This window comes from Cimex lectularius, unplaced genomic scaffold, assembly GCF_000648675.2.
Source record: "Cimex lectularius strain Harlan isolate CLEC.00 unplaced genomic scaffold, Clec_2.1 scaffold96, whole genome shotgun sequence".
Taxonomy (NCBI): Eukaryota; Metazoa; Arthropoda; class Insecta; order Hemiptera; family Cimicidae; genus Cimex; species Cimex lectularius.
Genome location: NW_019392676.1, coordinates 599,385 through 613,326, shown reverse-complemented (window position 1 = coordinate 613,326; position 13,942 = coordinate 599,385). Strand labels below are relative to the sequence as shown.

Below are 13,942 nucleotides of genomic sequence, written 5' to 3'. Positions count from 1 at the left end.
CCTCCCTCAGAGAAAAAAAAGTTTAATAAACTTCCATCTCTACATTATAAGGCGTAAGGCTAGAACGAATCTCTTCCTCAGCTCCGTGGGCTTCCATTCGTTACGAGACACTCATAAATTGTGCATTTTGAAACATAAAACAGGAAAAACAGGGGGATACGACTTTTTATTGCTCTTTATCAGGCAAAAGCTCGTCTCTAACAAATTCATTTTATTTGCCGTCTGGCTAAAAATAATTTTCAAGTTGTTTGTTCAATTGTTTACGACTCTATAAATGGGGTTTTTCTCTTATCTCGAAATTTTATAGTTTTCGATGTCCCTTCAGAAGATCCAGGCCGGTGTTTTTCACCTTTCATAAGAAAAAAAAACGAATAGGTTTGTTCTTTTCACCCTGTTAAATGATACCCAACACTTGACTGGCAGCTTCATCAATACTTAATCATATACATTACTGTTTGAACTTGTCCTGCAACCTTTTGCCAAGTTTTCAAGAAGTTCCTTCTCAATATCGTCGTAAAGGAATAGGATTTCCTTTTAAAGGATACAAGGTTCAATAGGGTTTTCTCTATAGCGAGAACAAGGTAATTTCTTCAAGAAATAAAAACAAAAGTAAATAATTTTTAAATCGTTTATTATTTTTTTTAATCACATATTCTTTTTTGCAAGATTTTTTTATCTCTTAATCACTTAGTAAATAATACTTCTCTCCATTTCTCATTATAACAAAAAGTACAAAAAATGTGAAATTCGCCTCGCTCTTTTCTACACACTATATAATTTCGTTATTAGTAATTTTTCTCACATATTTTAAATATTACAAAAATTTGACTGGACATTTTCAAAAAATGAAACAAGGGTGTTTTTGACAAGTTTTTTTCTTTCTTCTGCTCTATGAGCTTTTTCACATTATAATCGGAGGCCTTGTAATTTACAAAATACTGAAGTCTCGTTAAATATATTATTATTCCTTACATTAATATAATATTTATATCATATACAACCGACTGGTTGATAATTGAGATCATGACATACAAATTTTTAAATATTAATAGATATAAACTTTTTTCTCACTTTTTCCTTTTCAACAAATATGAAAAGGAAAAACTAAAGAAAATACGTGGTACAATTAATACGCAACAGCAGAGTTTCGAAACAAGAAATAAACATTTTAAAACCTCCCAAAATAATATATAATATACAAATATTTTCTCTCTATCACATTGTGGGGTTGGTACTTGGGCATTCCCCTCATTACTTTTCAAAAAAACAATCCTCAAAAAATCAGATCATAAAAAATTAAAAAAATTAATACAAAATTAATGACTGACACTAGCCCTAATGACAAAAACTCTGCCCTAACTTTTAACACACAAGTTTTTGAAAGACGACACAACCTATTAAAGCTTTTATTACTTTCTATACACAAATATATTTTTATTCAATAGTAATATATATTAATAATATATATTGTTATAATATAATCAAATCACAAATTTTATATCTTGTTATTGTAAATTCAAAAAATTGTCCTTTCAGTTATAAGCTCACCATTATTAAAACATTTCCGATATACAAATACTTCAATAATTATTATATATAACTATATATTTGAAAAATAATATATACTAATAGAATCACATAGAAGATATCCTTAAATGGTATTTTGTGTGTTACAAACTACAAAGCTTCTGATATGGGTGGTTTAATTTTTTGCATTTTTTTTCTTGAGATGTAATACAATTTTACCGTGAGAAAGGGAACTTTTGCACAGCGAATATCTCAGTCCAAAGTTAATAAAACATCGATTTACAAATCGACTCTGTATTAACATCGACAAAATGGAAACAGAAACAAATAAATCAAATCACGCTCTTTAGAGTTGTAATGTATATACTATAAAGGTATCGTCAAAATGTTATTTTTAAACCTTATAAAAAATATTTTGTTTAAATCTATTAAAATCTAATCCTACAAAAACTAAATAAAGAGAAAGAAAAAATTAAAATTGTTACTTCGTAAAAAAAATGTTTTTTATGTGCACGGTGAAATACATATAGATTATATACTAATATAATTTATATTGCCATACTTTTTTAGACAAACGTTGACGACGAGCACGATGACGATGAACGGGTAGAAAAACGAAAAGAAGTGCTCATTGTAAAAAGACATCAGGCGCCGCCGTAGCCGCCGGGTACGAGAATTTAATTTTTCAGTCTTTTGGGGAAATTCCTCTCTCCAAGATTTTTTGTTAGTTGGCACCCCGTTTCGCGGTTGTTCCCCGGACGTTAACGTTTTCACTCTAGGTAAGACCGGTAGAGTTTCTTCTTCGTGATGTCGAAATCGTGTGAGATCATTATTGTACCTCCGCGAGTGAGGTTTCTAAAACAAACAAAAAAAAGGAAAAATTAATCACTTTTTTCTTTTGTAGTTCACTTGGATTTTTTTTTTCATTAGGGAAAATACTCACTTGATGAATTGAGGGAGGATGTTCGTCCACGACCCTGACGACCGGTCTTGCCTGAGTGTCAGAGTCAATTCGAAAGTCGAGACCGTGTTCGGGTCGCACTTGACCGTCGCTATCCTCCTAGCCTGTTGGAAATCCGCCGGCAGGAATTCGACGTAAAGTGTGCAGCCGCGCAGGCCGCACGGCTCGACTTCGGCTAGTGACAGGACTTCGGAGGACACTCTCTGCAGGAGGTCCGACGGCAGCAGGACTTCACCGCAGGACAACTGTTCCGACTTGGCCGCGCGCAGCTCCGTCTCGAGCCTTCTCGCCAAAGCCAACTCGCAGTTCCATGATAGCATATCATCCCGCACACCTAAAATTAAAAAAAAATCCAATTCTTAAATCCGTCAAAGCCGTTTTTTTTTTAATTTAAATATTTAAAAAAAAAAATTTTGTTAGTTTGGAATTGATAAACCGAGGATATTTATGTTGTTTTATATTTTTTTCTATAGAGAATTTCATTATTTTATAACAAAGTTCGCGATATCGCCGATCAAAGCTAAGTCCCGTTTTTACGATCCGAAAACCCTTCACAAATTAAAGCGGAAAAATCATTTCGGACTCACCTCTGGGAAACGGTGTCAGGAAATTGACAGATACAGGACATGGTAATACTTCCATAGTGGCACTGTAAAACCGGCTTTTCTTAAACACTAAAGTTAAACTCCGGTTGTGACCGTGACTACTGCTGAAGACCGACTGAGTGCAACATCAGCTGTGCGGTGCCTCTTCATTGCCAGTCGAGGGGAGGTGGTGGGGGCCCCCGGCCTACGTGAGCTCCAACACGGACTCGTTGGAGGGGATACGATGAGCTGGCGGGGCAGCCGGGGACGAGGCGGGGGAGCCGACGAATGGGCCGGGGACGCGGGGAGGGGGGCAACCGGCGAGATGATGAAACAATAGCCCGGCTCCGTGTGAGCCTAGGGACACGGGCTTCCTGGAGGGGGAACCGGTGGAGCCGCTCTCGCCACAACTTTTGGCCGATTTGCATCAGCCGAGATTTTTGGGCCCGGGCCACGATTTCCAATGGACAAACACTCAGAAAAAAAGTCCGTTTTTACTTTAACCATTTATATTACAAGATCCCTGCAAAAAGAATGTGCTAATTTTGACCTGACTCGATTGATTCGTTACTAGCTTATTAGTAAACCTTTGAAACAGCTAGGTTCGACGATCCCTGTTATTACCTAAAAATAACCATTTTTCAAAAGAATAAATTGTAAAAACATCATACAAAAACTGTGTGGTATTTAGCGACCGATAATAATCATACAAAAACTATTCAACGTTTCAATCTCTTCTACTTAAGCATATTTAGACCATTAGACAGAATATCCCAGAAATTACGATTACCTTCGAATTGAAAACAACTACTAGTGTAACGTCCAAAGATACTGTCAAATCCCGTATTCTAAATATTCAGGAACTTTTTCGGACCGACAGACGCGTTTCGGCTTCTCACCATTCAGTACTCGATCTTCTACAACTTTTCCGAAATTTGTCCTTTAAAAATAAGTTCATTGTCTTTAGAACTCGTACTTTACTAATGCAACTTCCATGCCATAAGAGAAAAAATATAATTGGAGCAAATTTGCTAAACCGAATTTTACCATCGAATTCAAGTTTCGACGATGGACTTCCAACGATAATACTTGGATTTGGTTTATAAATATTTACAATCGAAGACTGTAAGGACTTGTGTCAAATTGATAAAAAGGGATACGGGGGCGATCTACTTGTAGTTTCCGATCATTTTACCCGTCTAGCTTGGATGGTTTTGCCATCTTACAATTTATCGTTCAATAGATAGAAATACATACAGGATACGCGAATAAACCCACTAACCTAGTTTCATATCGTTGTCTTTTTCTTTCCGAGGGTCTTTTATTTCGTAAAAGGAAGATTATTTCTATTTTGTTGAATTATAGTGTTTGCCTGACCGACCGTGGAAACTTTGTAATCTAGGGTACAAAGCCTTCGTGAAGACTAAAATTCATAACAATTAAAAAACCGCTCTTGTACCACAAACCAAAAAATCAAGTCAATAAATCGGCAATAGTGATTGGCAAATTTATAGTTGGTAGTCTTGCTAGTTTTAGCCAATATCCAGAAAGCCAGGTCCGAAATTAACCCCTAAGTAACGGAATGACCACGTCAGGTATTATTATGGGATAATAGTAGGCTCTAAGTTTAGAATATTTTCCACTTTTTACTAACTTTTGGATATTTGAGAGGTGGCTGTAAAGTCCGACTTCGGAGAGCCCGAGGATTAGAAAATTAAGCTGTAAGAATAACAGTTAAGCCAGTTTGGACCTAGATACGTATACATATTAAAAATGTTTGGATTCAAACCGTCGAATTTTTATTCAAAATTGTGCTTCCAGCCGAATCGATAGGGTTCTGGAACGTTCCACAAACAAGAATTAACAGTGAAAATTTCATTTTTTGTTCGATGTACGATGTCCTACGATCTATATATATACAATTATAAACGAAATAATTAAATTCAACGTTTATTTATTCGTTCATACAGTTATTTCTTCGAGGTTTTTGTGTTTTTACACTATGTGCGATTGTGCGGTTTATTTTATATGAAGTGTCAATATACCCTGCGTGTATATTTTTTTATGCTGAATTGTAGAACCCCCTCTCCGAATATAAAAAATATATAAATTGTAAAAATCTCTTTCCGCGTCGTTGAACAGTACGGTCAAAATTACTTCCATCACATGTCCCAAGGCGAAGGGGAAAAAAGAGAAGACGCCGTTTTCACGACGTGACGAACAGCAGCTATATAACGAGAACTAGTTTTCGGATGTTTTAGCATATCCACGATTTTTTTTTCTTTCTTTTTAGATTAACTCGTGTCTCTATTGCTTCTGAATTTGAAAATAACCGCAACGCCGGAGTGGTAATAATAAAATAGAATAACAAGCTGGTTTCTATGAAACGTTAATATCAGGTGGGATGGCATGTATAATTTTCATGGAAGTTTGTACATTTAATTGTTCCTACGGCCGTTTACCTCATTCTCACAATGCTCGAAAACCTATTATTACACGGCGGAAAAAGACGGGTTCAAGAAAAATTTGATTCGCCGTTGCGGCACGATGCTAATTTTCCCAAAATTGCTCCTTTAAAAATGTAATTTTCCATAGCTGATTAATATTAAACCGTGTTTTAAAGATATTTTTGTTTCCTTTAATAAAACACTGTTTTATCCCACAAGGTTGCGATACTTCTCACACTAAAATTATAAAGCCGAAGGCGAAATCTACCTTTGGGTTCCGACGATCCCTAAAGACATTGTTCTTTTTCTTTTTTTTTAATAGAAAAAGCCCTGAAAGAAAATAAGTTTTCTAAACGGCCCGAACTGGTCCCCGGGGGAGGATGATGGCCGTGTCCCGGTTCTCGATCCGAGGAACTTTCTACGCCCGCTTCTTCCCCAGTCCTTTCACGGCCGGAATAAAATTACGCCCGACTAATTATCTTCGGTCTGACGAAAACGGCAATGATATCATCAGCGTGGAGTGGGGGGTCGGTAAAGGGTGGTTCGATGATGGAAAATTCCTACCCTGCACATGGGCCCCAGGACCGGCATCATAACTAGCCCCCACGGTCAACAAAAAAGGTCTCCTGCCCCTTCGGGTTCTACCTTGCCTTTTTTTGGGACGAACCCCTGCGGAGGACATGCTCAGACATGAAAAATCGATCGTGTTCTGGAACGTTCACGGCCCGTTATCGAAACACGAAATTGGCACCGTTCATGCACAAGGGGTGAAGGGGCACGTTAAATTTACTTGCCCAGTCCCGGCGAACAACCTATTATCATTAAGGTATACGGTTCCAGGCCAAATTTTAAAAAATATATCAAAACGGATTTTACAAGATATAAGAACCCTCTCATTACTTTATGAAAAGCTAAGTTTTCACCACTTTGGTCATAAACATTTCCTAATTAAATCTTCTTTGTCTTTAAAACATTGTTATAGTAACCTAAGCCCGAAACAAATAGCATGTATTTAGTAGTCAAAATCGACCGTATTAATCATTTTAATTAATTATACTATTAATCCAAGTCTTGGTTAAGATAGAAAAGCAAGCAGACATAAATGGTGGAGTGAGAATGTTGTTCAATCTTTTTAAAAAGATAGTCCCAACTAATAGTTCGGTGTTTTCAACATACATATGCTGAATACAACGAACTGTGAGTAGGAACAATCTTTTTAAAAAGATTGAAAAAGCATGTGTCACGAGCAGGATTCGAAAACCACGGGATTGAAAAAGGAAATCAATACCCTGAAAAACACTGTATTTTTGTACTTTACGATCATCTTGGTCTGCCTAGCCTCTCGCCGGTTTTGACTTTCGTATTACCACACCGAAGGTCTCAACCAAGACCTTAGATTAAAAGTATAATTAATTAAAACAAATAAGAATTTTGAAATAAAATATTCAATTAAAGTAAATAAATAAATAAGAGAAGTGCCGAAAACGTAGCCTTTAATAAAGCATTGACTGCTAATATTCTAAATAAGTCGAATATATAATAAACGACTAGGCCAAATAAATAAAAACCAGGAAGGAAAAAATCCATGCAAATAAGAAGATGCAAAAATAAAACAAGATTGAAACAAGGCAGTACAAAACTATGAACGATTTTCATTCAGTTTTCTATTCATTCATTAATGATATTTAAAATAAAATAAATATGCATGTTAAATTTATTTACATCCTCCAACCGTACCTGATATTATTAGGACGACGTCGCCTACAGAACGGCTTCTACTCAAAACCGCCATTGTTTTATACAATGTTCAAAAAGAAAAATAAATCTTGAGAAAGAAAAAAAAACGAAAACTTGAAACGAAAAGGAAAAATGTTCTTCTGACGCGTCCTCCTCGGACGAACGGCAAAGCGCAAATGACAAGGAAAGCGCACAAGTACAAGTGCCATGCAAGTAGTTGCATGAACGTGACGTCGACTACCCTTGAGGTGAAATATCTCGAAGAGCTTCCCCGAGGAAAAATATACGAAAACGAAACATTACATGGGCAATAATCAGTTTTTTTATTTATCGTTTTAAAAAAAAAAAGTTTATACATATTTTTACACCCTTTTTACATTTGTTTTATGTGTTTTTTATTTTATGTGTATTAAATGTTTGAAGAACTAATAAATTTAACTTATAACTGTTCTGAAATGGGGTGAAAGGTTGAAATTTGCAAGATGCAATTATAAAGCCGTACTAGTTCATTTTTTACACGCGTCGTTTTGTCTTGATAACCTTGCTTTCACTTATGACTCACGATTGAGGATGTATTTTTTTTTTTACACAATATCCGAAATCGCACAAACCCGAGAGTGTAATTGATTTTTGTCTCTCACGTAAGTATCACCCCGCTGTGACTCACGGCTCATTACTGATTCCGCTCTTTCTGCTCTGCCAGTTCGGTTTCCAATGCGGCCCGGCATAAATCGGAATGGCTGATGAAATATTTCTTCGAGTTTTTCAACGTTTCGAAAAGCCGACCCCACGGGATTCTCGTCGATCCTTTTGTATTTTACAAAGGAAATCAATACTCTGAACAACACTGTATTTTTGTCGTTTCCGATCATCTTGGTCCGTGTACCTTCTCGCCGGTTTGGACTTTCGTATCATTTTTCGAGTTTCGTTTGTAAAACCAATCAAACCTGCGAAGATAGAACCAAGATGACCGGAAACAACCACACTACAGGTTCCTCAAGAACTCGTTACACTGAATCAGCAATTTTTTTTCCAGAAATAGCATAAGGTCGACTTTTTTTGTGTCGGCACGTGAGATTATTGACCATTTGAAAACATAATATACGAAAGAAATTATAGATGGTACATTTAATTGTTTTCAAGTCTATTATTGGCAGATATTTGTCGGGGGATTATCGAACCAGAAGTGTGTTTGGACTTCTGCCAATGCTGACGAACGCACGTTCGTATTTCCCGTCAGAGGTTCTCGAAAAGCCGAAATTCGTACAAACCCTGTTTTGTGTTGAACTGATCGACGCTGATCTGGGTTCGCTGTTTTATATTCCAGTCGCGTTTCATCAGTGAGGAACTGAAGATGTGAGCGCAATGCTAACGAGCGAGATGAGTGACAGTCGGATTGGTTTCATCGGCCTACCAAAACCTTAAACACTTTCTTTTTTTTTGTATTTTCAATTTCACCCCCGTACCCCCGGCATAACCCCCCTCGAATTAATAGTCGACTCTTTTGACGTGCGCATCTGCGAAAGGCAACCCCTTCGTCGCCCCGTAGGGTGCGAATCCAAAACCGGCACCAGATGTCAATTATTCCACTTTATCGGGACCCGGGCCCACCTATAAAGTCCAGCTGTGGCAGAAACACCTTTCTCGTGCCGATTGTTCTGCCCTACAGATGCCTATCTCCCGAATTTTTGGCCGCATATTTGTCAACGGTCCGCGTGAGGCGATGGGGTTGTAATTTAGGCCCTTAAGTAACCGGTGCTTCCTCCCGTACCCAAGAGGGTGGAAATTAACAATATTAACGATTAAATTAGAATAAATTAAAATACATTAATTTTAACCTATTTTTTCTTCTTTTTTTTAAAAAAAGATGCACGCAAGATAAAAGATAAAAATTATAAACGCTTTTTTTTGTATCTTGACCGTTTAACGTCAATCCAAAGAACACCGCAAAACAAAAAATAAACTTAAATACAGCCTACTTTTTTTTAAATAACAATTTTAGATGCACAGAAAAGTAATATAAAAAAAGTCCTATCAAGCGATATCGATATTTCAAGCATTATCAAGGAAGGAGTTAAGCATCAAGGTCAACCGAGAAATATCACTTTTCAGAGGCAGAAGGAACACAGTCAACAGTCTTCAACGACATTCTAATCCGTAATATTAATCTAATCTACAGACGAAAAAAAAACGAACGGCCAAAAAAATAAAAAATAAAAATAAACGAATTTTTTTTCGGTCGTAAATCCAAACAGGGTTTCTCAACCGACTAAGCACAGACTTAGATAAACGTGAATTATAATCAGGCTCAAATATCGGAGTAAAGAATGTTAAAGTTTTTGTTTCGATATTATTGTTATTTATTATTTATTAAAAAAATTTATTATATTATTTTTTATTAAGTTTTTTAAGCCCTCCCGAACGAATTGCTTTACAAGATAATATATTTTGTTCAAAGGATAAATGAGAAATCCTACATGAAAAGTTTTACGAAGAAGTCAATAAAAATTTCGCATAGTTTCTTTTGTTTCGAATTTTACGAGTGGAAAGTTTCAGGGATTGAATATTTTCGGTTTTGTTGAAAAGCTACGTAAACAACTGGGATATACTATAAAACAACCTTCAAAATATTTCCTACGTACAGTGCGTGTCATAAGGAAGCATAATGGAAGTATAGCGTGCTTTGTCTAAACTTTACAATAAAAAAAATGCGTGCAATTTGGCAAAAAACCATGCGGGTGTTAATAAGGATGAGATTTTTGGATTTCGGACGTGAACGCGAGTAACAGGACGTCCTCTTAAAACGCGAGTCGGGGAAATCCGTCCAAAATAAAAATTAAAAGAAATGTTCGTTATTTTAAACAATTTCGATTCATACTGAGGGAAATTGTTTAAATAATGCCAATAATTTTAATAATAAATTGGGGTCGGGAGCGTGGAGGAAGACGGGACGGGGCCGCGGGGGTCGAACAGCTGACCGGGCAAAGCGAGGGCGAGCCCGGCCGGCATCTTCCGACTTTATCCCGTACTTTCTCATTTTTTTAATTATCAAAAACTTGAGATTTCGCTCATTGTATCGGCTCTCGTGTAAAGAATACTGTCGCGGGATGAGCAACAGTTCTCGCGAGAGCAACAGGGTCCTTAATCGTTTTTTTATTTTTAAGGAAAAAAGCCGGTTATTTTATGTAGCGTTTACTGTGTAAAACTACATATTTTTACTGTGTAAAATCGTCAAGATTGAGTGTAATTTGTACTTGAAATATATTGTGTTGATAGTTTTTGTCGGGTTCAAATGCATATGAGGTTTTACGTGTCCACGGACTTTGATTTCTGTTTGTTGGTACGTGATGACTTTTTGGATTTTTTGTGTAGGTAAATGAGCTTGAATCGAGCGAATTGTGTAATGGTTTGACTACCCTGAATAGGTTGTAAGCAGGGATCCTCCACTCCGACCCAATAAACGTTTCCCCCTGAACTTTACCCCTTCGAACTTGACTCGCGCGTTTCGAGGACTTGAAGGATGTCGTCGGGACGTGCAGTTTTGCACTGGTGCGGGATACTTTGTAAGCAAGGCGTTTTAAAGTCATGGTATCTTTGCCTAATTGAATCGCCTTACCGTTGGGTTGTCCAAGCGTTTGTTGAAGCAGCTTGGGCCGAGTGACACTTTGCTGTTCCGCCTGGAGCAAGTCTGATATCTTGTTGAAGACGTCGTTCAGTCTGACATCTCTGTGCTCCTCGAGGTCCATGGCGGAAAAAGGGGTCTCGAGTCGGTTAAATGACGGGAAGGCGGTGTGAAAATGGGTGCGGAGTTAAATAGCATAGGCGGATATTTATTTTGTCGTAATATACGGTGTCGGCGATACCGGTAAGGGATTGGGACTCGACGAGACGTCAACTGGTCGGAGGTCTGATTCCGACTGCCGGCACCTCAGAGCCGAGGTGGTGGAGAGAATCAGCTGATCCGAGCCGCCCTCCCATTGGACGGAACCCGGCCAATCCGCTCGCACTCCCGCCGGCTTACATCTGCTTGGCAACAGTTCGCCTCTCGCCCTCGAACGAATCGATGCATCTCTTCCCTGACAAATGTCTTGCGTCTTTTTTCCCTTTTTTTACGTTCGATTTTTATTTCATCTTCGCCTTTTTATTTAATAAAATAGCCTTTCATTTCATTTCCTTTCACCCGGGTCAACACCAGTAGCCGGTTTAAAACGCCGACACAGGACTTAAATTATTACTTTCAGTTCCCTTTAAAAAAAAAAAAAAAAAACCCAAACGATCCAATAAATGTACTAAAAACAAAAACTGGAACTGTCGTACTAGCAAATCCATCAAAAACAAAGCTATTGATCAAACTTGACTGAAACTCCCAAAATAATGAGTCGACTAAGATTGACAATCCGTCATTCTCACTGAAATAAAGGGAATCTAACACTGAATTAGGCGATGTAAAAGTTTAAAAAATAAAAGTAATGAATAGATTACAACTATACTATCCTTTCAATCAATTTCACTCTTTCTCCCTCTGTCACACACTCTCTTTCTCCTCTCACTTCTTTTTACTTCTTTCTTAGCTCTCTCTCTCTCTNCTCTCTCTCTCTCTCTCTCTCTCTCTCTCTCTCTCTCTCTCTCTCTCTCTTCCTCTCTAAATTTAATTAAAATAAAATAAAATAATAAAATTGAATTGGATATATAAACATCATTAATCCTTGGTAACAACAATTAGTAATAATATATTTTCTCACTCTCAAAATATCTCAAAAGAGCTGACTGTTCGAGTTTTACAATTCATTAATCAATAAAAATTGTTGATGCATGTTAAAAACCAAAATGAAATAATAATAATTAAACTAAATTGGTCTATGTACGAGAATAAAATGATACATATTCTATTGCTAACAATTCATAATTGTTTTGCTTGCTCAGAATACAAATTGTAAATTTAATCTTTACTAGATAATCTATTTTCAAACCTAATACAAATTAATTATTATATATAATAATTTCCCTCCCCACACGATAAGCAACGGCATAGAATGGAATCCTCTAACGTCATACATTACTGGTTTATTTATAATTTAAAATAAATCAACGCCTTGGACAAATCGATTAACATGAAGTAATGTCAGAGTTGAATCTCAACTCCTTCCGAGTTGTTCTCGCTGGATGGCCAGAAAGGGAAGTCCTCTCTGGCCCAAGGTTAGTGTATTTATAACGTTCAACCGGTTCGTAAATACGACCACTTAAGAGCCCCCCCTCCGCGATTCGTTAGTTTGATTCCACCGAGGCCGATTTTCTCTATTAATTTTTTTTAGAATTTTCAATCATATGATGCGACAATGTTGCCTTTGTTATTCACGAAGCGACAGAAAACTTATGTTTTTTCCGTTTTGTTCTTTCCCATTTAGCGTAACGTAATCGATGTCACAATTGATAAATGACTCATAAAGAACTATGAGAAATTAAGTTTGTTTGGACTTCAGAAAATCGAGTTTTCTATATCATGCCTTCAAAAATCCACAAGTGGACCAATTATATTTACATCAGGTCAAAAAATTTTATATTTTTAAAATCTATCTATCTGCTTTGAACACGTAACGGAAATTTTTACATATTTCGATGTAGCAGGTATGAAATTTCAAAAATTCAAATCTGAGAATCATTAAAATTTATCAAATTAATGTGAATTTTATTTGGTTAGTTTATGAGTTGATCAACATTTGTCAACAGTTTCATTGAACTGATCGTACTCATATGCTTATTTATGTTATATATTTCAGTTCTATTTTAGTCCGTTGCCACCTTCATTTCAAAATATATCATGGGACTTCCAGAAAGTTCTGTAGTTCTTTTAAATTAATCTTGTCTCTTTGGGACTTTAGTGTTGTTTAATATTGGTTAGATTACAATGCAACCTTTCCCTATTTAAAAACACCAAAGTTTACTTTTTATTGCGACAGTATTAAACACTAATCCAGTTTTAGTTAACCGTTCAAACAGTTACAAGCGATATTGGTTAGTGTTGAATCCCAAATCTAAAGGCCATTGAACTAGTCGCAAAATTTGCTCAGTGTTTGGTGCTGAAAGGCACAATTTTGGATTTCAGAATTTCGTGATGGTGAACGTTCGAGGATGAGGCTTTTTTAAAACGGCTAAAGATTATTTATAACCAATAAGTGAGATGGGGTCGTCGGTGGCCGCAACTGTTTAGGCGTTGATACGGCGCTCATCACTGTAAGGTAAAGGTCCCGGGTTCGAATCCAGCAGCCCTTGCATTCGAACTCGACATACTTACAAATGGACTTTTTTTCAAAAACACCGGCACCCCGAGGGTTGATATGACCTCTGCTGTTGCGAACCCGAATTAAAAAATAAATTTAAAAAAAAATAAGTGAGAGATTTAATTAAATCAGATCCCAGTGAAACCTATTCAGAGGTGCTCCACAACTCAGACTGGAAATGATTAAAAAATTCTATCAAAGGATTTTTGAGTAAAATCTTTGTAATTGCAAAAATAAAAAATGTGTATACGTAAATATAATTGACGGTAATAAGCTTGTTCGTTTGTCTTAGCCTCTTCCTTAGCACCTTGCCTAAAGACAGATGCATTTTTGTATTGAATCATCATCACTTGAAGAATCGATCCGGTACTAAGAATCTTAATGAAGCACCTGTGGAAATTTCCTAAT

At 36.6% G+C, this 13,942-nt stretch overlaps 1 protein-coding gene across 2 annotated transcripts; it reads right to left on the bottom strand.

The window, feature by feature from the left end:
- Positions 1-614: 614 nt before the first annotated feature.
- On the bottom strand, positions 615-11,183 carry LOC106660848 (protein charybde-like). 2 transcript variants are annotated; one of them, XM_014383836.2, is made up of 3 exons: positions 10,873-11,183; positions 2,471-2,822; positions 615-2,382 (listed from the first exon to the last, which is right to left on the bottom strand). In XM_014383836.2, the coding sequence occupies exons 1-3, from the start codon at positions 11,000-11,002 to the stop codon at positions 2,298-2,300; spliced, it is 567 nt and encodes a 188-aa protein (XP_014239322.1). In that variant the 5' UTR covers positions 11,003-11,183; the 3' UTR covers positions 615-2,297. The 2 variants fall into 2 exon arrangements, with proteins under 2 accessions (XP_014239322.1, XP_014239323.1); XM_014383837.2 differs by lacking the exon at positions 10,873-11,183 and adding an exon at positions 3,076-3,228 and having other exon boundaries at positions 616-2,382.
- Between the last annotated feature and the right edge of the window lie 2,759 nt (positions 11,184-13,942).

Excerpts from the sequence above, each read along its gene's own strand:
- LOC106660848 (XM_014383836.2), bottom strand. The coding sequence starts at position 11,002 with ATGGACCTCGAGGAGCACAGAGATGTCAGACTGAACGACGTCTTCAAC. Across the intron at positions 2,823-10,872 it reads AACGCTTGGACAACCCAACG|GTGTGCGGGATGATATGCTA; the intron begins GTAAGGCGATTC and ends TTTTAATTTTAG. Across the intron at positions 2,383-2,470 it reads ATCCTCCCTCAATTCATCAA|AAACCTCACTCGCGGAGGTA; the intron begins GTGAGTATTTTC and ends TGTTTGTTTTAG.